Raw genomic sequence first — 20,972 nt, forward strand, 5'->3', positions numbered from 1 at the left:
GGTCCGATCCTATTCACTCGTGGCGAAAATTTGGTCAAGTTCAAGTTGTTAATTATAGCATCGAAGACTGCTCATTTATAATATCAGTAACGATTCTCGGTGTACATTGTAGATACCAAGCATGAAGGGAAGAACAATGAAGAGAAAACGTAACTTTAGGTATGGCGGGGTGGATTGACGTAGGGCTTACTGATCTTGGACGGACCAGAGGGGCGGGACAGGGAAGAGGCTTGTAAGATTAATGGGTCTCGATAATGGATTGGTGGGGGTCTGCGCAACATCTACGGATCCTTAAGAAGGTTAATTCGGGTCATCCAATTCTTGCCCATTCACCTTGCGTCTTATATCTGTAGACTGCTAGAACCCCACCATCTACCAACTTTCCTATCCCTTCACCTTCCGACCAAGCGATGATTTTCGACTCGATATTGTTAACCATACTCACCATTATGGGTTACTTTCGAATGCAAATGTCGAATTTGGATACTCATCAAAACCTGCCAGAATTTACCTGTCAGAAGTGGCAACTTTCGTATCCATGAGGCTATTATGGAATGATTTCCACCGCTCTTCTCACCTTCGGTACCTAAAGGTAGGCGATTGGGTATACCTAAGGTAACATGGGTTAAAGACTTGGGGATTTTCCAGGACAGCTCACCTCCCAACTATTAGAGCCTACCTAATCATGGTAGCACGCGATGGAGTCTCGGTAGAAATTTACACGATCCCATTCATTGGTGGGGGATCAGAGCCACTCGACAACCTTGTCGTATGCTGTCATCCGAAGAGATAGGCGGCAAGTCATTTAGTTCGGTGTGAATATGTATTGATTGGAACTTCCAGCAACTGAAGACCTTACCTCGTCAATCACGATATCACAATCACGGCCCAACCATACGCTAGGATGTTTTCACATGCAAGCCTCCCCGCAACCCCATCCAGGCACAGGCTCGCAGGCTGCGCAGGTAGGGTTTCAATGCAGCAGACAAAATATCTCTAGGGTCACCTACACATTCCTGAGTACCTACTATACAATGCGACGGAAGTGTGTGGTTACGATGATGACGAGTTCACGTAATGATTTTACCGGTCTACGGAATTTCACGTTCTAGGTTGTTGCAAGAATACTTATACGAATAGATCATATCCCCAATGGCAATCAACCAAGCAGCAACGTGGTCAGGCTGGGAAGGGCGGAAAGGCGGAAGCGCGGAAGGGTTGCAGAAGCCTTTCGGTACTGCAATGCCTGTAGTAGATCCGGATGATCGGGTACCTTGCGTGCGAGTATTCTGTAAGTCAGTTTGGTGTATGGATATGTGTGTAAGTAGGTATCTCGGCACCAATTAAATTATATTTAATACCTACTAGGTAGGTATAGATAAGCCATGAACAAGAGAAGCGTAGAATTGAATGTCTCAACATTTAATTCGTCGTTTAGCAAATTTCAAATGTCAAGATCGGATGAGATTGGACGATATTACAATAAATGTAGAGTGTTGATATGGTAGGTACTTGCTGTTCTGTCTTATCCGGGCGTACAACATTGGCGCCGGGAACGGACGGAGAGCGGATCCGAGGTGCTTGACTCAAACACCGGACTGCGTGTCTTAGACTGTCTAAGAACTTTACTTTTACAACTATTTCCACTCTATATAGATACTTACACAACATATTCATTTCGACGACAGTGCCAGTATCTCATTGATTGTTTCTATTCTTAGACCAGTCATTCCTTTTTTCCCTTTTTTTCAGCTGAATCGGGATTAAAATGACTCAATTACCTAAATTTCTAACCGGCGATTCTGCCGCTCTTAACGAGTTTCTCGATAAATTCGACGTGCGTCATTTTCAATCTCAGCCATCAATAACCGTGTAGCGAATCTTACTTTTATTATAGGTTTTCTTACTCGATTGCGATGGTTAGGACGACTACAGATTTTAAGGGAGTTAAAAGCTGAAAATGTGTAGGAGTATTATGGTCTGGTGACCATCTCTTTGAGGGTATCGTCGAAACTCTAGAGTTTCTAAGATCCAGGGGTAAGTTTGATACATCTCGTATTATCAACAGTGACGGCTAAAGCCTCTAAGGAAAACGACTTGTTTTCGTCACAAACAATTCTACGAAGTCCCGGCCCGATTATCAGAAGAAGTTGACGGCTTTGGGTATCCCTAGCGATGTTGAGGAGATCTTCGCTTCGGCTTACTCATCAGCGATCTACATTTCGCGGATATTGAAACTGCCCGCTCCTAAGAACAAGGTATTCGTTATAGGGGAGAGCGGTATCGAATCTGAATTACGTACCGAGGGCGTACCGTTTATCGGCGGTACGGACCCGGCCTTGAGACGGGACATAACACCCGAGGATTTCAGCGGGTTAGCCGATGGGTCGTTACTAGACCCGGACGTCGGGATCGTGCTCGCAGGATTGGACTTCCATATTAACTATCTAAAGCTAGCCATGGGCTTCCAGTACATCCAACGGGGCGCGAAATTCCTCGCAACCAATCTCGACAGCACATTACCCATGAACCATACCTTCTTTCCTGGTGCCGGTTCCATATCCGTGCCGCTTGTCAATATGACAGGACAAACACCTTTAGCCTTTGGGAAACCGAGCCAGGCTATGATGGATGCGATTGAAGGGAAATTCAAGCTCGACCGGGCACGGACTTGCATGGTAGGTGACAGACTCAACACCGATATCCAATTCGGTATCCAGGGTGGTTTGGGAGGGACCCTAGCCGTGTTAACTGGCGTGAGCAAAAAGGAGCATTGGGAGGCCAAGGATGCAGTGGCCGTTCCGGCATACTACGTTGACAAGCTAAGCGATCTTCGTGGTGCGACGCCGTGATGATATATATTCTCGCTTGTTCGTATCGCGTTCCTCTCAAGATTTGCCGTTCGTATAGATCTAGTGTTTATGACATTTTATACACTAGGTATAGGTACCTAAATACTTAGTTATAGACGATAGAATGCATCCCTATAGACTTAAGATCCCCCCAATAAGAATTTCGTCGATTATACCACATAATTGTGAAATTGTGAACGTCATGGGCATCCTATATTTCTTTTGAAGGCCCCGTACCCATTACTTGTACCATCATGCAGCTTGCCGACTCCAAGTTTCGGCACAATGCTGTCGACTCATGAACACATAAGTAACCCGAGTTCTCCAACAATTCTCCGAAATCGCCTCACTCTCCATTGGGTGATGGGATCGCGGCGCGATATGCCGATTTCCCCGCGTAGATAGAGAGCTAGCATACGGAGGGGGGGTATGCATGTAGCATCTCGAATATAAGATAAAGAAATGCAATCTCAACAGAAAACGAGCATCCTGCGTATATCTTTCTCTTCCACCTAGTTCAGTAAATCAACTCACCTAACAGACAAAACACTTCATCACTCGGACCCCAAAAACTCATAATAATGGCATCGTCACCCGCCCCCCTCACGGAAGAAGAAAAAGCCTTCTTCCTCGCGCACGGGTACCTCAAACTAACGAACTGCTTCACGCGCGAGCAAGCCGCCTCCATAACCGACGGGGTATGGACGCGTCTCGGGATGTCCCCGACAGACAAGCGTACCTGGAGCAGAGAACGCACGAACATGCCGTCCCACCGGACCTTCTCGTGCGCGGCGTTCGCGCCGAAGGCGTGGGCCGCGATCTGCGAGCTATGCGGCGGCGAGGACCGCGTTAATCTCGAAAGCGACCTTTGGCGGGACTCGCTGATCGTGAACCTCGGCACAGAGGAGAACGAGGGGAGCCCGGTTCCGCCGAAGGAGTTGGGCGGGTGGCATGTCGATGGGGATTTCTTCGTGCATTACCTTGATAGTCCCGAGCAGGCGCTTTTGGTTATTCCGTTGTTCACGGATATCGTGAGTGAGGGGGGTGGGACGATGATTTGCCCGAAGGCGATTGAGAACGTGGCGAAACAGCTTTATGAACACCCTGAGGGCGTGTCGCCGAGGATGGTGCCGAGGGGACACCCGGACTTTCCGATGGGGAAAGAGAGGAATTTGCAGTGGTATTGCGATGTTGTGCAGAGTTGTAATGACGGGGATTTCGTCGAGGCGACGGGGAATGTGGGGGATGTATATTTGCTGCATCCGCTTATGCTGCATAGTGCGACGAGCAATGCGAGGCGTGATGTGAGGATCATTACGAATCCGCCGGTGAGTATCAACAAGCCGTTTTGCTTCGATAGGGAGGAGGGCGGAGAGTATAGTTTGGTGGAGCGGAAAACGATGAATGCGGTTGGAGGCGAAGATATGTTAAAGGGTTGGAGGATGACGGGGAAGAGGGAGAGATTGGTACCGGAGAGGGTGCGTATTCAGGAGGCGATGAAGAGGGAGGAGATGAGGAGGATGGAGGAGGAACAGAAAGAGAAGCAGAGACAGGAACATGGGTTAGGAAAGATTGCTGCCGCTGCCGCTTGAATTACTAGCTTGAATATGGTAAAATTGATATATCATGTGCTATAGATGATAGTAGCATTCTGATAATGGTTGAAACGGAATTCTTGACGCTTGGGTAGGTACCTAAGGATGGTACCCCTTTTCTCATTTTCTAAATGCAAAACTGGGTCATGTAAACTCTATATAGCAGTACCTATAATACATCTTACGAATAGGTTTTATTATTTTTTTTGAAAAAAAAAACGAATGTAACGATTTCTAAATCTAATAATATCAAAGTCTGCTATAATTAGATATTATATCCCTTATAATAGAATTATTCTTAGAATTCGTAGAAAAAGCCAGGAATGAAATGCTTCTGGACCTCGGGAGGAAAGACTCAATGGAGCTAAATTCTCGAAAAAGAATTGTTAGTGATCCATTCCAAGATTGTTATGTGCAAATTTCATCAACCTACTGTAAAATCAAACAACTTGTAAACTTGCTCGGTATCATATCACTAATTGAGCGAGATCACTATATTTCACTTAATTTAACTCTACCATTTGCCGATAAAGCTTCGGAAACGAAAGAGACAAATGACCAACTCCTCGACAGAAATGCTTCACCCGGAGCTCACCCTCATCGTGGCTGCAACCCGTAATATGGGCATCGGTCTTAATGGCACCCTGCCTTGGACGGGTTTAAAAAAAGAGATGGCTTATTTTGCACGTGTAACCAAGCGTGTACCTACGTCGTCATCTCCTACCAGCACTACAGCCACAAACGCCGTCATCATGGGTCGCAAGACATGGGATAGCATACCACCAAAATTTCGGCCGTTGAAGGGGCGCCTCAACATCGTCGTTAGTCGCTCGCATCCCAACGATTCACCCACACAACAGGGAGAAGGAGAAGTACAGATTGAAGGGCCAGTAAGAGTAAAGTCTCTAGAGGATGCTCTCACTTACCTTAAATCCGCATCCAACGCGGGAAAAGCCTTCGTCATTGGTGGGGCACAGATCTACGATGCGGCGCTGAAGCTGCCAGCTGCAAAGCGTGTGCTATTGACGCAGATCCAATCGGCAGGATTTGAGTGCGATACGTTCTTCCCGCTAGAGCTAGATGAGCAAAGTACAAATGGCTGGGTGAAAAAGTCTAAGGACGAACTCGATGTGTGGACGGGAGAGACGGTACCGGAGGGCGTTCAAGAAGAGAATGGGACGAGGTATGAGTTTCAATTGTGGGAGAGGGCTGGTTGATTTTTGTCACAGGCTTCTATATAATATGTACAGTGAATAATCTCAAAATGAGAATGGTGACTTTTATCGCATGTAAGGCGCATTTTTTTCGCCAAATCTTTTTTATACTCCATTATGATACTATTCCATGCCGTCATCATATCCCATAACTATACCTAAATCTACGCGGTAGCCTTCGCAGCAACCTTCACAGGTGCTTTTGCGGGAGCACTCGTTACTGTTGGTTGCAACGCGTCCTCGAGCTCCCTTACCGGCTTATCTACGAGCATGAATTCATTCTTGGCCGGCCACTTGAAAACAGACTCGGTCTGGAAATAAAGTGACTCGTCCGGTATCTGGTCCAGCATTTTAAGGCATAATCGCATCCAACTAACGATCGCAGCTAACGCGCGCACGTCGACATCGTCCCGCGCCTTATATACGTTACGCCAGACGGCGGAGGCCAGTACGGAATCACCCTTGACAACGCCTTCGTCATAAGCAGCTATGATACCCCGCCATTGTATAAATAGGTCTTTGAGGTATCGATGTCGTAAACCCCGAGAGCTTATGCCGTGGACTAAATCCATCTTCTCTTCGGCATCGAAGAAGTAGTGATCTATAAGTTGTCGTTGCCACGATCGGGCCACCTCTCGGTCTAAGTCGCGGAGTCGAGCGAAGATTAAATACATGTGCAGCATCGTGACTTGCGACCATGTGCTGAAGGTTGGGGGGAGCTTGAATTCTGGAAAACGAGACAGCAAATATTAGCAATGATACGTGTATTAGAATCGGGGGATGTAAGTTACCGTTGTGCCACATCGTCGTCCCTTCGCCCAAATCCTCGCCCTCCGCCGTCTTAGGTATCGTCCCGGCCGTTCTATCTTTCGCAGATATTGTGTACGACGCCTCGCGAGCGCATGCTTTGTATATATGCTCAGTAGCTTGAACCACCCGGTAAGGCTCAGCCGAATTCTTGAATACTTGAGCGATGATATCGCGAACGCCTAATTGGCGGGGAGTGCTCCCGAAATTCCTTCGTTGGTCCAACCGAGGAGGTCTAGTAGCGACGAACTGGCGTAATATAGCGACATTTTGGAATTCTGTGGCCGTAGTTGTTTGTCGCATAAGCAGAGCGAGCTGCCTTCTGCAGCTTCGGCACGCCATTTTATAACGTGATGTCTATATTGTAGGTATATGCGTAGTCATTAACATTTGAGATATGGAGTATACCTAGTCGAGTGTCTTTGAGGCCAAGCGTCGATGTTCACGTCATTGACATATGCGCATCAGAGAAAAGATGAAAAATTGCCAAAAAAAAGCTAGAAGCTTGGACCCCTGTCCAATCCTAGGATCTTCAACAGGGATTACGATAAGGCAGTATGGGTACAAAGTACATATGTATAGCTGGTATAACTACCTAGTATTACTAGGTAGGTACAAGATACTTCCTTCCTTGAATTTGGTCATCTAAAGCTGAAGATCTACATATGTACTTCGTAAAGACAACTTGGTAGTAAATATGATATTATTCCTATAGCTCTAGAGGGGCAGGGACATATATAATTTTCCCGATTTTTTAATAAGAACATTCAAAATTATTTGAATCTAGAAAAGACTAATGTTGCGTTGGTACCCCCAAAACCGAAACTGTTAGATAGAGCGACATCAACTTTCTTTTCTTGAGCCTTAAGAGGGACCAGATTAAACTTGGGCTCAACATCAGGTTCTATCAGATTTAGTGTTGGGGGAAGTATGTTCTATAGAGAGTGAAGATGTCAATTACGAATAATCGCCGCAAAATTATATCATAGGGATTAAAACTCACTTCGGTGATAGCTAAAATTGAAAAGATAGCCTCAATTGCACCAGCAGCACCAAGAAGATGTCCTACGGATCCTTTGGTACCGCTGACAGCAACATGACTTTCGTTAGAATATCCTTCTTCACCGATCATCAATGAGCGAATCGCATGGGCTTCGGCAATGTCGCCAACAAGAGTGCTAGTCGCATGCGCATTGATATAATCCACTTGGCGAGGTTTGATTCCGGCGTGCTTTAGAGCCTTCTTCATGGAGAGATATGCCCCCGACCCATCTTCGCGTGGAGCTGTCATATGGTAAGCATCGCCACTACTCCCATACCCCTTTAATTCGGCATATATCCGAGCACCCCTCGCTTTAGCATGTTCCAGTTCCTCTAGAATGACGACAGCCGCGCCCTCGGAAACGACAAACCCATTGCGCTGGCGATCGAACGGCCGGCAACTCGAAGATGGATCATCGTTAAAGGCGGTGGATAAAGAACGTGATCTTCCAAATCCAGCAAATGTGAGTGGATGGATACACGATTCTGCCCCTCCTGCAACCATAACATCGGCATCTCCAAATGCTATGAAGCGCGAGGCGTCCCCTATTGAATGCGCCCCCGTAGTGCAAGCCGTCGTTGCAGTGTGGTTAGGGCCCTGAAAGCCGTATCTCATGGCAATATGACCAGCCGCCATATTAATGAGGATTTTTGGAACAAACAACGGAGAAACTTTCTTGTAGCCCTATATCAGTACATGATTAGTAAACATGAAATACTAGTCAAATGTCATTCACTAGGTCTCACATCTTGTTCGTATGCGAGGCTTGTGGCGTATATATCATCTAAATTCCCAATGCCACTTCCTAGACAGACCCCGGTCGATTCTAAAGCCTCTTGCTTTTTCGGTTTCCACGCAGCATCAGCGAGGGCCATTTCTGTTGCGGCTACTGCATACTGTGTGAACGCGGACATGCGGCGTTGATCTGTGGCAGACAGCCAGTCGTCTGGTCGCCACTGGCCTTCACCGGTACCCGACTTTGGCACAATGCCAGCCACCGTGCTAGTAAGTTCGCGCCATTTCTTCTCTGGCTTAAATCCCGCAATACTCACGATGCCGGAGTGTCCAGCGATCAACCTACTCCACGAATGTCGAGCACCTACTCCGAGAGGTGTGATGGCGCCGAGGCCTGTGATGACAACCCGGCGCATTCTTTGCCATAACCTGGGTTAACCTGGAAATCCGGGTTTGCAGAGCGTATCTGAGAAAATCAAACCATTAGGAAGTTGATTCTCATAGAAATTCGCTGACTTTTAGAAATGATCACTGTTGAGAAATCATAAAAATTCATAAAAGTGAACCGCGGATGAATTACGCGATTATTAAGTTAACCGAGTTTTTTTCTATTGGATCGGAAGACGGGAAGCGGGAAGCGGCATTGGATTAATATGTACTATTATGTATCTGCCCAATACAAGCTACAGGGCTATATGAGTAGGGGGCAATAGCGGTCCCGAGCGCCAGGTTTATGCCACGCGGTTATGGTCTAATTTTAGTTAGTACAATACCATCCGCATTGATGATACAATTCACAGGAGCTACATCTCATCTTTGCTCATACACGAGACAACAATTGCAATTGCAATATTGACAATCTTAAAATCAATTCAACAATCGTCCAAATAACAAATCCTTATTACCTAAATTAACTAGAATCCTCATACTTCAGTCGTTGGGGAGAGCCTACAGCATAATAAACGAATGCGCGTTTGAACACGTTTCAAACATTTGATTTCGGGTGGTGGCTGAAGGGGACGACACACGACTACATCATCTTATGTCAGAACTACCTCGAATAGATATTCTATAACCTCCCCCAATACTGTAAATGGTGTCGATACTGCGAATTTATACTAGGAAACGGGCAATATTTGTATGAACAGAAAAAGTTTATGGCTTACCACTTGCTTCAACATTCACGGACACTCCGTGTAAGCCATATCGGAGGCCTTTACCAATTGGCATATCATTGGAGAATATCATTCGCCTAATAGTCCGCCCAATGGTACTTAAGGCTCAGGTCAAAGTTAAATTGATTGGTTCGTCAAATTATCGCAGTTTCGTAAGATGGATAACAGGTCTTCAAAGCCGTCTGGGACGGCTGGAAAGGGAAGGATAAAAAGAGATAATCGTATTTCTTACGATGGTTCAGACCTCGACGAAAGTGCGGCTGAAATGAGGCACCGCACAAAGGGGAATGATGCGCATCATCATGATAGCCCGACCAACGGCAATGCCAATGGTTCGAAGCCGCGCCTTTCGGAATGGTCTGATCCTAGCGCTCGAAACGACGAAGATTATGAAGAAGGTGAAGAGTTTGAACACCTACTAGATCCTAACCATCCCGACGGGCATCTCGATGGGGAGGAGGCTATAGAACTTCGCAGAATGGATTCTCAGAGCTTGGAATCTTTCGACGATGAAACCTCATCTAAGGCAGGCGAAGAGAACTCGCCATATGAAGAAGTCAGAGCCACGGTCCCTAACTACGATGAGGATCTTCCTTGTAACACTCTTCGAGCCTGGACGATCGGCTTAACTTTGGTGCTCATCGGCGCTTCAACGAATACTCTATTCTCCTTAAGACAGCCCTCAATCGGTCTAGGGACTCTCATCGCTCAGATCATCGCCTGGCCTCTTGGCCGTGGTTGGGAGAAAGTAATACCAAACCGGCAAATCAAGATCTTCGGGCTAAGATGTGATCTGAACCCTGGGCCCTTTAACATCAAAGAACACTCGATCATCGTCGTCATGGCAGGCGTTTCTTTTTCCGTCGCCTACGCTACGGATATCATCCTCGCCCAACTTGTATTTTATAAACAGAATTTTGGCATTATATTTCAACTTGTATTAGTAGTCTCAACGCAGTCTTTGGGATACGGGATCGCAGGCATGATGAGGAAATTTCTAGGTGAGCTGTCTTGTTGGCCTTTACCTAGGTACCTACTGTAGGTACTTAGGTATGCACTATGAATTGCTAATAAACATGGCCCTTTCTAGTTTACCCAGCCTCCATGATCTGGCCTGGTAACCTAGTTGCTGTCGCCCTGATGAGCGCGATGTATGAAAAACATCAAGCTCCAGACCCCTCGATTATCGGTGGGCGTATGCCGAGATATAGATGGTTCGGCATTGTAACACTTGTTTCTGCTCTGTATTATTTCATCCCCGGTTACTTCGTTCAATGTCTAAGTGTATTTGCTTTTGCAACATGGATGGCACCCCAAAACGTAGTAGTGAATCAGTTATTTGGCGGTAATACTGGTATTTCATTACTACCTATTACCTTCGACTGGACACAAATTGCAGGATACATCGGGTCGCCTCTGATCCCTCCATGGTACGTTTTTTTTTCAATTAATTACCTACAATTTGGCTTTGAATTAAACGACACCATTCGTTGACTAACGAACCCTTAGGAACGCTATCGCCAACACAACTATTGGCGTCGTGCTATTCTATATCGTACTCACTACATTGTTCCATTATACAGGCGTATGGTACTCTCAATTCTTACCTATGAGCGACTCTTCTACGTACGACAATACTGGTGCGATATATGACGTAAAGAGGATATTGACTCCTGAGTTCACCTTGGACGAGGAAGCATACAAGGCGTACTCTCCTGTTTTCATCAGGTTCGATACCTTTATTATTTAATCGTTAGCCAAACTTACACATGATGCAGCACTACATTCGCGTTATCATATGGCCTATCATTTGCAGCCATCACCGCCTTAATAGTTTACACATATCTTCATCATCGCAAGACTATTTGGGCTCAATATAGAAATAGCACGAACGAAAAACCTGACAGTATGTGCCAATTTTCATGAATTTCCATATTATTATGGCTTACGCCACTATTACAATGGTAGTTACTAACTTGGATCGCAGTACATATGAAACTAATGCAAAAATATAAGGAGGCGCCATCGTCGTGGTATTTTACTCTGTTCGCAATTGTTCGTTATACCATCAATGGAATATCTTGGAGGCTCAATCGCTAATGATCAATCAGGTACTGGCGCTCGGCTTTTTTTCAGTTCTAGCGTACCCAACCAATCTGACTTGGTGGGCTTTTTTGCTTGCCGTGGCTATCTCTTTCGCGTTCTCCTTGCCAATCGGCATCATCCAGGCTGTCACGAACCATCAGATTGGTCTAAATGTCTTGACTGAGTTCGTTTATGGTTATATTCAGCCCGGTCGGCCACTTGCCCTTATGTTGTAAGTTATCACAATATTTCATCATCTTCATATGTAACATTACCTATTAACAGAACGAAAAGGTTCAAGACGTACGGATACATCACGATGTCGCAAGCTCTGAGTTTCGTCTCTGATCTCAAATTCGGACATTATATGAAAATACCTCCGCGAACCATGTTCATGGCCCAAGTTGTGGCTACGACATTTTCGTGTTTTATTCAAGTCGCGGTTCTCAACTTTGCGCTTAATCATATCGATGGGGTTTGCGACTTGACACAGCCTCAGCGCTTCACATGCCCTGGAGGTCGAGTTTTCTTCTCAGGTATGCTCTCAACATTCAAGGCCAATGTGTTGACTTTGACAACTGACAATTAATTTTAGCGTCCGTCATATGGGGTCTCATAGGGCCTTCCCGTGTCTTCTCCCCGGGAGAAATCTACTCCGGACTTTTAATCTTCTTCGTCATCGGCGCTGCCGCTCCTATTGCCATCTGGTACGCGGCGAAGCGGTGGCCCCACTCACCTGCCAAACACCTTATGGCGCCGCTGATTTTCGGAGGCCCCGCTTACATCCCGCCGGCTACACCATTGAACTACCTATCCTGGGGTCTGGTGGGCTATGTATTTCAATACTTGGTCAAGAAACGCCATTTCAGATGGTGGAGCCGCCTGAATTACCTTACTTCTGCCGGCCTCGACCTGGGCCTTGCGCTGGCAACGCTAATTATATTTTTCGTCTTTACTCTAAACGAGATCGAAGCCCCAAGGTGGTGGGGCAACGATGTCGTTACGTCTACACTAGATTACCAAGGCAAGGCCATCCAAGTCGTGGTCCCGCCAGGCGAGACCTTTGGACCGAAGGCTTGGTAAAGGGTGAGGTTGGTTACTATCATACAGAAGTGGCGCATGTATAACTACCTAGCTAGATGCTTAGAAGTCTATAGTAGACTAGACAGATTTTTTAAGGCCAGATCCATATCTCGTTAGAATGGGGTGTGTGTTGGACAGCGGATTGTGTGGGCGCTGATATACAAATATAATTCGTTACTATGCATTACTCAATTAACACAACGAATATTCGGTAGGTGCCTACTAGGTACCTATCTATGAGAGACAGGCTGTGGTGACATCCTACTGTTTGATCTATAGAGAGTGTTTTCACTTGATAGACTAGGTATCTAATGAGGAGGTACTCATCTATATGAATGAAGCCACATGGATATAATATTTCGTATATATTAGCACCAATTTGGTACCTAGGTACATATGCGTTTACATGAATAATTGGCTACCTACCTGGTAAGGATGATTCCAGGTAGTCAATATGCTGTAGCTCATCTCATTATCCCTCACAAGCATAGCCCATTGCTCTGAAACCAACTCGATGAGATAAGCCGCCTCATATTCGCACCCCTCCCTCCATTACTCCCTAGCCCACGTTTATACGTACCTAGGTAGGTACTAGGTAGGTAAGGAGCAGTGCTATTACGCTACAAGTCTATGGCACCGCCAATGATACTAACATCTCATACAGGCCCAAAGACTTAGGTTATCGTAGCGTTGGGAATTTTCAGTTCCGCCCCGTTGGGTCTGGCTACGTCGACGTTGCACCGCATGCCGTTAGTGTTACATTCATTCTTTCTAGAAGTATGTCCGTAATGTAATACTTCCACTTGACTGGGACAGGTCGATAGGCGTCAGAATATAAACCCCTTGCGCGAAGCTACGGACGCATTGCTAGATGTGGTAGGTGATTGATGTTCATAGATAGATAAGTCGGTGAGGTATATGCTAAGAGTGACCCTATTGTCTTACGGTAGCATAGGTAAATAACTACTAGGTACTTAAGCAAGAGGGCAATGCCATCCGCAAGACTTGGCCAACTTCAGCTTTTCTATTTGTGCAAGCACTTAAACAATGGATAGATAATTATGGATTGAGTATGTGAGAATAACCTCGGACCGACATAGCAAACATGTGTTATGCAACCACCAGATCATCATTTACGACACTCAGCACACCGCTTCACACCATTTTCATATTAGATACCTAGGTAAAAATATACACAACGGGCCGACCCAAGCTCTAATCCGATATACCTTCGGAGGCCGTTGATAAGACTATAGGTGTTAGGAAGGGAGATCCAATATTAAGCAGCCTATCTCGAACGATCTCCGCCAGCCTCGCCACGTTTTTTATGTCCATATGTCCCTTACAAGCTGATGGGGTTTTGCCATAACAAGCCGACGCCAACGACGATAACAGCCGTGCCGGCAGCCATGAGCCTAAACATGTGTTAGAAGTATAAACATAAATAGAACCACCGCAAAGTTGGAGTAACAGAAGAAACACGTACGCCCTGTTTCTACGACGGTATAGCCACCCGGCGAAACCTCCGATCCATCTCACAAGTGCGAATCGTAAACAGATGTCAAGCCAGTTTGGGGTCCGATCCGTATCCTGGGCAGGTGCCGAAGACACGATTGGCTCGTTAGCCGTTCGCTTTCGCAGACCAGTTTCATTATTAGGGTCGATAGACGTCGATTTGGCTTCCCCCTCGCTTATGCTCGTTGTATTAGAGCTGTCGCTCACATGAGTGTCAGTGGGTGTACCACGTACTACATTAGTGGGACCGTTCTTAGAAGCTTCTTCAGCAGCATGTGGATCATCAGCGCCGGTCGGAGCATTCGAGTCGTCTTCGGACGCGGGTGCGGGTGCATATTCGTTGGAGTTCGATTCCGCGACCTCTAAGACCTTGGTACTGGGTGGGGTTACTGGGGCGGAATCCAGGGGAGAGCAGTCTTCGGACTTTTTGGCCCTTCGCTTAGATTCGACGCTCATAGCGATGCCCTCGTCGTTGGAATCTACGCTAGCTGCACATTCCGACCCAGCGCCCCACGAGGGTCCAGGATGCTGAACGAATGGGGACATTTCTTCCTCCGGCTCCTCGTCTGCGTTGTCGTTGTGGGACTCGTCGTCTTCCGCTATGGAGCCCAGAGAATTTCTAGTACTAGACTGAACCAAACCAGCTTGCTTTGTGGCATCGTCGGGCAGCAGATTTTGTTGGTCTTTTGGTGGATTTTCTGCAGAACTTGGCTGCTGGGATAGCGGAACGACAGGTGAAGGTGGAATCCCCTCAACAACAGTGCGATCAGCGTCTACGCTAGTTGAGATACGTCGCACCGCAGCCAAAATGGACTCGCGATTGTTGGATGGGAACGTCTCCAATTGAGGATCGTCGAAATCCACGTTCTCTACATCGATAGCTGAATCGTCGAAGTCCGACGCAGTCTTGCTTTCCCGTCGGTTCTTGGCGTCGGATGCCTGTCCCATGAATTCGTGCGAAAACACAGGGCACTCACCGTCTTCGGCGTCGGTCTCGTCGTCCGAGTGCCAGCTATCATCCGCATCCAACGTTGCGGCGGTCTTGGAAACTTCCATAGCCGTCTGAGCAACTTCGTTAATCGGGGTGTGTGATAGTCGCCGGATGCCAATTCTGCCTGCTTCAGCATCTGATAGCTCCGGCTCGGGTGTCCCAGGATCTACGATACGTGCCGTGTCAGCCACCTCCGCGGCGGTCTTCGCGATGTTAGGGGTTTGCCTACCACTGTTGGTAGGCAACCCCTTCAACAAGTTGACACGATTTAGCGCCTTGGTATCGGCCTCTGCCTCTTGGATAGAGTTGATGGAAACTCTAAGGATATTGTTTGTGTTCCCATTCTCGTCGACGGCTTATGGTCTAGTCTTAGCATAGGAAGCTGCAAATTGAGCAAAATATTACGGGGACAAGAATTTACCTGTGTCCGAGTTGTCATCCAAGACCCACCAATCTCCTGAGCCTATTCGGAATTTGTATTGGATTTCGGAGCCATCGTCAACCATAATATTTTTCGTAAATATATGGATTCCGTGTTGGTCGATAGAAACGTCCATCTCTTGCGGCTGCCATGGCGGGTTTGAAAAGGATCCCGCTACATAAACGGGAGGGCCAGTTCCATTCTTTTGGTACGTCAAGGTAATGGGGACTTTTCGGCGAGGCATGTCGGGCGATAGAGGAGCTTGTTTCTGTATTATTACAAGCTCATGCTTGATAGAGGTTTGTCGAGGGTCGATGGGATGCGAGATAGTCGGCTTGACAAGTCTAGGATCGACGACGGCCTCCATGAAATTAGGAGGGTGTTACGGGCTGATTATTATTTCGAGGCCATTAACTGTACTGGGCCACCGTTTCTTTCGGATGCTACTGCACGGATTCAGGTCTGCAAGTAGTTAGGTAGGAGGGAGCTTAAAGACTTTCGGGAGTAATCCACGGAAGTCAAGCAATCGGATAGAGCAACCCAACGTTGCCTGCAGGGTATTTAGACCTAATCGTACGCTTGCTCGTCAGTATTCCATCGCGGAGCGCGGGTTTGGAAATTGGACGAATAGATATAAAGTGTCTGATATAGTATTATCTGAGACTTCTGATATACGCAGCCTGCAATTGGGTGTGCTGATTGCTTGGTGGTCGAGATTTTATGCAAATGAACAACTAGGAATCTGACATATGTTCGGCCGGCGACTTACAATGTATGATAGCTGATGAGCTGTTTGAAGATTTCGGATTGGTAATAGTTAACGAGGCAGAGGAAATGACCTCGTTGAAGGAAGATGAAACAACGAAGTTGACTACCTGGTACTGAGGTAGGATAAGGAAGAAAGCATTGAAGGAAACAATAACAGTCGGAAATAAGGACATCCTCGAGATTGTATATATGGATAATTTTTGAGCCGTGGTGGCCGTGGTGGCCATGGTGGCATCCATCATACGAGACAAGCAGAAAGATACATAAAGATACCTACCTCCTACCGACCTATGATGTGGTGGTGGTCCTGATTAAGGCCAGCTTTAGCCAGCTGCGTCGTCCTGACGCATGCCTTACGCCTGTCTGGGCCGTTCCATCTGCTGGACAAACCAACCTTTGTTAGAGCCAAGGCTCTCAGGGTCTGCTCTCCGGAGCCATACCTGCTATGCAAGATGCAGAAGATGTAGAACTTCAAGGTGACTTATCACTCCCGCTGGCATCCCTATGCCTGTTATTGGACCATTTCGAGGCATCTTAATACTGCGGTACGCGGTTTGTACGTGTACGTACATACATGTATACCTATGTATGCGCGTAGCATGCGTACTTGTACGTAAGAGACAAGTTCTGTTCTTATCTGGAAACAGACCTGGAGCCACAGAGCCACAGGACGTACAAGCTGCACAACCCAGGAGATTATGGAAATTCTTAGGTTATTATGAAATATTGCATGATGTAAATTCGGTTGATATAAAGTTTCCATAAAAACGATGGGATGCGAATCGTGCAACACTAGGCTCATCGTGGATGGTCGAAAGGTGAGATGGCAGGATAGTAGCGTATGATTCACGATGTAAGATGGAGAAGTGGAGAGCGGTGGAGAAAAGGGACTTTCGTTGACTCGGTCAGCACATGTTGGTGTGTAGACTATGTTGACTATTGCGGTGGAGGTAAAGCAGAGCAGGTTGGGCGATTCGTGTCACTGTTGGGGTGATGAAAGTGAAAAGAAAAGAAAAGAGAGAAAAGAATGATGAAACGGCTGAACGGAACAGAGCGGAACAAAAGGTCCTCGTCCTTGTCCTCAGGTAGATCGGCAATTGCGAACTACGAATTTCTAAGGTGATAATGGAAGCAACGTTAAACCTTGAAGATAAACGTGCATCTACGGTAAGAACCGGCGAGCTGCGACCGTTGTCACACTCTGCATAGTATTACTTAGATAAGTGCTATGCGAGTTATCGATAACGCGATAGCACGTGTCAAAAAATGGACACCTTAGCTACTATTAGCTCCCCGCAATTCTGCCGGGCGGTAAGATTTTTTTAACGGGTCTCTCACTTGCAAGCCGACATAGTTGGTGACACAGGCTACAGCTGACACAGGTTACAGGCTAAGTCAAAGAGGGGGGTATTCGTATGGGGGGGGTATTCGGCAGCCCCGCTTTTGTGGTGAGACCTCAACCAATGAGAAGTGGATACAGCCAAACGGACCACTTTATTCGATGTCCCTTTTTCTTTTTTTCTTTCAAAAACCTTCAACCAATCAAAAGCCTCAATCTTATACGCTATGCCTTATAAAGCTCAAAAAAGATAACAGCCAATTAGCTTTGATTACGCTATACTAATCAGGAAATTTGGATTTTTAGACCTTTATCGCAATTGGCCCTAACCCCTAACCATTTTGACTTGGCGCAGGCGTTTAGCCAATAGATCGCCATAAAATCATTCGGCCACCTTTTATTTTAACCCTAAAACCCACGCTAGTCCCCGCTCAATCGAGCTCGTTGATTGGTTCGCCTTTCCCCAAGTATCACGTGATATGATCGGGACTGCAAAAAACCTTTATCCGGGTTAATATACTCGCAAGCCAATTGGCCAGGTCCGAGTGAAAATGCGCTAAACCTAGGAAGGCTAGCGGTTACCGAAATAAGTCATGCGCGCTAAACAAGAAAAAGAAATAACACTAAGCCTAGCTGGACCTGGTGGTAAGACCTCATTGGTCATTGTTAAGAAACTATACCTAAAATAGTAATGAAGGTTTCATAAACCAATGAAAAGCCGAGAATTTATTTTTTAGTTCTCAATGTACCGCGCTATACCATATATGATCAGGGTCTCACCACAAAAGCGGGGCTGCCGAATACCTCCCCCATACGAATACCCCCCTCTTTGACTTACTAGGTACACAGGTCACAGGTTACACAGATGACATAGGTAACACGAGCAAAGGACAGTCGCATTCATCTGCCCCACTTTAAACCTTTCCAAAATCCATTTACTTCACACCTCGTCAACGAGTCAAACTACTTTGTCTCCTCAACACATGCGATAATACGTCGCCTAGGTCGCCATGTCTGTGCCGCCGCAATTAATTCGCGTAAAGCGAAAAGCCACAGAGGAGGCACCGGTCTCTTTCCTTCGTAAGTTGTCGCATACTGTTACGATTTACGTCATAAAATCAGTGAATTAACCTTCTCCATTTCTAGGTGTCCAAGAAAATAAGAGACATCGAAGTGAAGCCTTCGTGTATCAGCGAAAAGAAGAACAAGCCGCCTTCCTCGACATTCCTCCCAATCCCCACATTCATAATTATTCACGATCATCACGATCATCACGATCTCGCAACAAGCAATCAACAACTTCGAGTCCTTCCGAGTCCCTAACTCTTCAAGTTCCTAGTGTACCAGGAACCATAGCTAGTGACAAGACTATCGACGATGACATCAATACTGAATCAGCAGCCGATGCTGCCTCCGTTAGGTCTACCGGCTCTGCTGATCTTGTATCTGAACCACGAAGATTTCACATGTCGAAAAGAGATATGATTAGAGCATCATCATCTCTGTCCGGTAGATCAGACGGAGGTATCTCTAAAAAGCGCTCTGCGCCGACATTATTCGTAGAGCGTAAGATTAAGCGAATCTCGTCTAAGCCCGTCGAAAAGTTCCAGTCATTCGTCAACGAAGTCGATCAGGCAATTACGCCTACGGCCACGGTGGAAATAGACATGGGAAATACTGAGCCGCGAAAGCGCAAGAAGCCTGGAATATCGAAATATCTCAAGAAGGAGGATAAGAGAGACGAGGGGAAGAAGCCTAGCGACAGGTACAAGGCCGATCTCCCTAAGTCCTTAACGGAACGATGGAATGTAGATATGGATATGATGACTACCGAGATGAACGCCTTCACAATGGAGCAAATCGGACTGAATCTTCAGAAAGCTGAGGAGGAGAACAAACTTCGATCTTCTGCCAAGACTCAACTCAAGTTCAAGCCGAAGCCAGTCATGCGATATGCTGAAAGACATCCCGAAGAAGCACAAGATGCAGTCTCGGCTGACAGAAAGATGGTGGATTCTGATGTCGATGTTAGTGACAGCGGCGACAGCGACTACATTATCGAGACCTATGAGCGTGTTCCTGCTAGCAAGATAGGAGAGCACGTGCCGGCACATAAGATTGGCATTCTAGTAATTGAAGCAGATCCCGAACTAGACTACTTTTATGGCGATGACGGTGATAGCGAAGAGGAATGGGCCGAGGACGAGGAGGACGAGAATGGTGCGTACCACTTTTCCCAAGATAGCACAATATCACGATCTTTCTAACATACCTACAGCCGAGAATTACTACACCGCAGACTATCCTGATGAGGAGGTTGCTTCGGATGATGAATTCAACAAGAATCCCTACTCTTTCCGAACTGGCAATGCTTCAGATCTCGAGGAATATGATCTAGCGGATGAGTATGACGACGATGATGCAACTTTCAGTGAGAAGGGTGAAGAGGGAAGATTCGCCACATACATCGGCAGGCCTAATCGTGAATTCGCGACGAGGAATTTGTAAGGGTGCCATACTGATCCCTGAGCACAAAGTAGCGCGCGATAATACCGCGCGGCAATCCTGTGGGACGTGGGCATCGCGAAATTTGCGCTAGCATCTACGAATAGGTGATTTTAGTGGGACGTATGTTGGTTTACAACAAGACCCGACACTCTGGAACTAAGCATCGGCGAAGAATTAAACGCCGAGGATGGGCGTCACGGGCATATGAACCCCGCGAGGGAGAAGAAAGGCGGTTTGTCTATCTGACTATGCCGAGACTTGAATGAACAGGGTTCAAGCAAACATACCGCCCTACTTCTCTGTATCCCCCGATTTATATGTCCTACATGTGACTTCCGAGTGGTCCGAATATGCATTGCGCTACAATTTCACGAACAGTATTCAACCGCCGAGAAGATGTGAAATAGCAACGACTCTAATTGGCGCGGTAGCACTGTCAGGCAAACTTAGACCCAAACGCTTCGTGTAAAGAGGGTAGCACAGCTGGTGATTCCGGCCAGTCTGTGATGAAATCACACACTCATTGCATCACCCGATGTTCTAGATTTGACCCGAGGCTCGTCTTCGCCGTATGATATGTATTATATTGACAACGCGTTAATATAGCATGCGTTTTAAGAGGGCTGTTTAAACCCCGGGGCAAGTGAATAACATCCCATGGTTCATCAACCGGTAGACGATGATAACGGAGACGATAGATACATGACAGTGTCTACACAGCCCTGAAGCACCAGCAATAACAAATGATATATCAAAGAACCGACCCGATATGCTTTTCCCCCAACCGTTCCCCTCTAGCAAAAAAACCTCCTTGCCTTGATGCTGTCCGTGTTCAGGTACCT

The 20,972-nt window shown here is 46.6% G+C and overlaps 8 protein-coding genes across 8 annotated transcripts; 5 read left to right on the forward strand and 3 right to left on the reverse strand.

The window, feature by feature from the left end:
- Positions 1-1,625: 1,625 nt before the first annotated feature.
- Positions 1,626-3,008, forward strand: GGS22DRAFT_167530 (4-nitrophenylphosphatase). The gene is made up of 4 exons (XM_047961991.1): positions 1,626-1,837; positions 1,898-1,919; positions 1,969-2,037; positions 2,089-3,008. The coding sequence occupies exons 1-4, from the start codon at positions 1,769-1,771 to the stop codon at positions 2,850-2,852; spliced, it is 924 nt and encodes a 307-aa protein (XP_047817439.1). The 5' UTR covers positions 1,626-1,768; the 3' UTR covers positions 2,853-3,008.
- A 253-nt stretch (positions 3,009-3,261) lies between these two features.
- Positions 3,262-4,647, forward strand: GGS22DRAFT_167531 (uncharacterized protein). Its single transcript, XM_047961992.1, has one exon. It carries the CDS (start codon positions 3,434-3,436, stop codon positions 4,442-4,444), a length of 1,011 nt encoding a protein of 336 aa, XP_047817440.1. The 5' UTR covers positions 3,262-3,433; the 3' UTR covers positions 4,445-4,647.
- Positions 4,648-5,022: 375 nt separating this feature from the next.
- On the forward strand, positions 5,023-5,664 carry GGS22DRAFT_180636 (dihydrofolate reductase-like domain-containing protein; the record flags this gene model as incomplete). Its single annotated transcript, XM_047963788.1, has 1 exon — positions 5,023-5,664. One exon carries the CDS (start codon positions 5,023-5,025, stop codon positions 5,662-5,664), a length of 642 nt encoding a protein of 213 aa, XP_047817441.1.
- A 29-nt stretch (positions 5,665-5,693) lies between these two features.
- On the reverse strand, positions 5,694-6,924 carry GGS22DRAFT_167533 (ubiquinol-cytochrome C chaperone-domain-containing protein). Its single transcript, XM_047961993.1, has 2 exons — positions 6,453-6,924; positions 5,694-6,388 (listed from the first exon to the last, which is right to left on the reverse strand). Exons 1-2 carry the CDS (start codon positions 6,808-6,810, stop codon positions 5,826-5,828), a joined length of 921 nt encoding a protein of 306 aa, XP_047817442.1. The 5' UTR covers positions 6,811-6,924; the 3' UTR covers positions 5,694-5,825.
- Positions 6,925-7,093: 169 nt separating this feature from the next.
- GGS22DRAFT_167534 (putative 3-oxoacyl--synthase) lies at positions 7,094-8,772 on the reverse strand. The gene is made up of 3 exons (XM_047961994.1): positions 8,257-8,772; positions 7,472-8,194; positions 7,094-7,403 (listed from the first exon to the last, which is right to left on the reverse strand). The coding sequence occupies exons 1-3, from the start codon at positions 8,659-8,661 to the stop codon at positions 7,242-7,244; spliced, it is 1,290 nt and encodes a 429-aa protein (XP_047817443.1). The 5' UTR covers positions 8,662-8,772; the 3' UTR covers positions 7,094-7,241.
- A 282-nt stretch (positions 8,773-9,054) lies between these two features.
- On the forward strand, positions 9,055-12,771 carry GGS22DRAFT_167536 (small oligopeptide transporter). The gene is made up of 8 exons (XM_047961995.1): positions 9,055-10,421; positions 10,511-10,850; positions 10,930-11,148; positions 11,199-11,326; positions 11,408-11,475; positions 11,532-11,737; positions 11,800-12,041; positions 12,101-12,771. Exons 1-8 carry the CDS (start codon positions 9,578-9,580, stop codon positions 12,586-12,588), a joined length of 2,535 nt encoding a protein of 844 aa, XP_047817444.1. The 5' UTR covers positions 9,055-9,577; the 3' UTR covers positions 12,589-12,771.
- An 825-nt stretch (positions 12,772-13,596) lies between these two features.
- Positions 13,597-16,409, reverse strand: GGS22DRAFT_33693 (uncharacterized protein). Its single transcript, XM_047966839.1, has 4 exons — positions 16,285-16,409; positions 15,516-16,082; positions 14,075-15,449; positions 13,597-14,003 (listed from the first exon to the last, which is right to left on the reverse strand). Exons 2-4 carry the CDS (start codon positions 15,880-15,882, stop codon positions 13,931-13,933), a joined length of 1,815 nt encoding a protein of 604 aa, XP_047817445.1. The 5' UTR covers positions 15,883-16,082; positions 16,285-16,409; the 3' UTR covers positions 13,597-13,930.
- A 2,193-nt stretch (positions 16,410-18,602) lies between these two features.
- Positions 18,603-20,261, forward strand: GGS22DRAFT_33714 (uncharacterized protein). The gene is made up of 3 exons (XM_047966840.1): positions 18,603-18,702; positions 18,769-19,842; positions 19,901-20,261. The coding sequence occupies exons 1-3, from the start codon at positions 18,633-18,635 to the stop codon at positions 20,128-20,130; spliced, it is 1,374 nt and encodes a 457-aa protein (XP_047817446.1). The 5' UTR covers positions 18,603-18,632; the 3' UTR covers positions 20,131-20,261.
- The last annotated feature ends 711 nt before the right edge of the window (positions 20,262-20,972 follow it).

Source organism: Annulohypoxylon maeteangense, assembly GCF_022496945.1.
Source record: "Annulohypoxylon maeteangense strain CBS 123835 unplaced genomic scaffold GGS22scaffold_12, whole genome shotgun sequence".
Lineage (NCBI taxonomy): Eukaryota > Fungi > Ascomycota > Sordariomycetes > Xylariales > Hypoxylaceae > Annulohypoxylon > Annulohypoxylon maeteangense.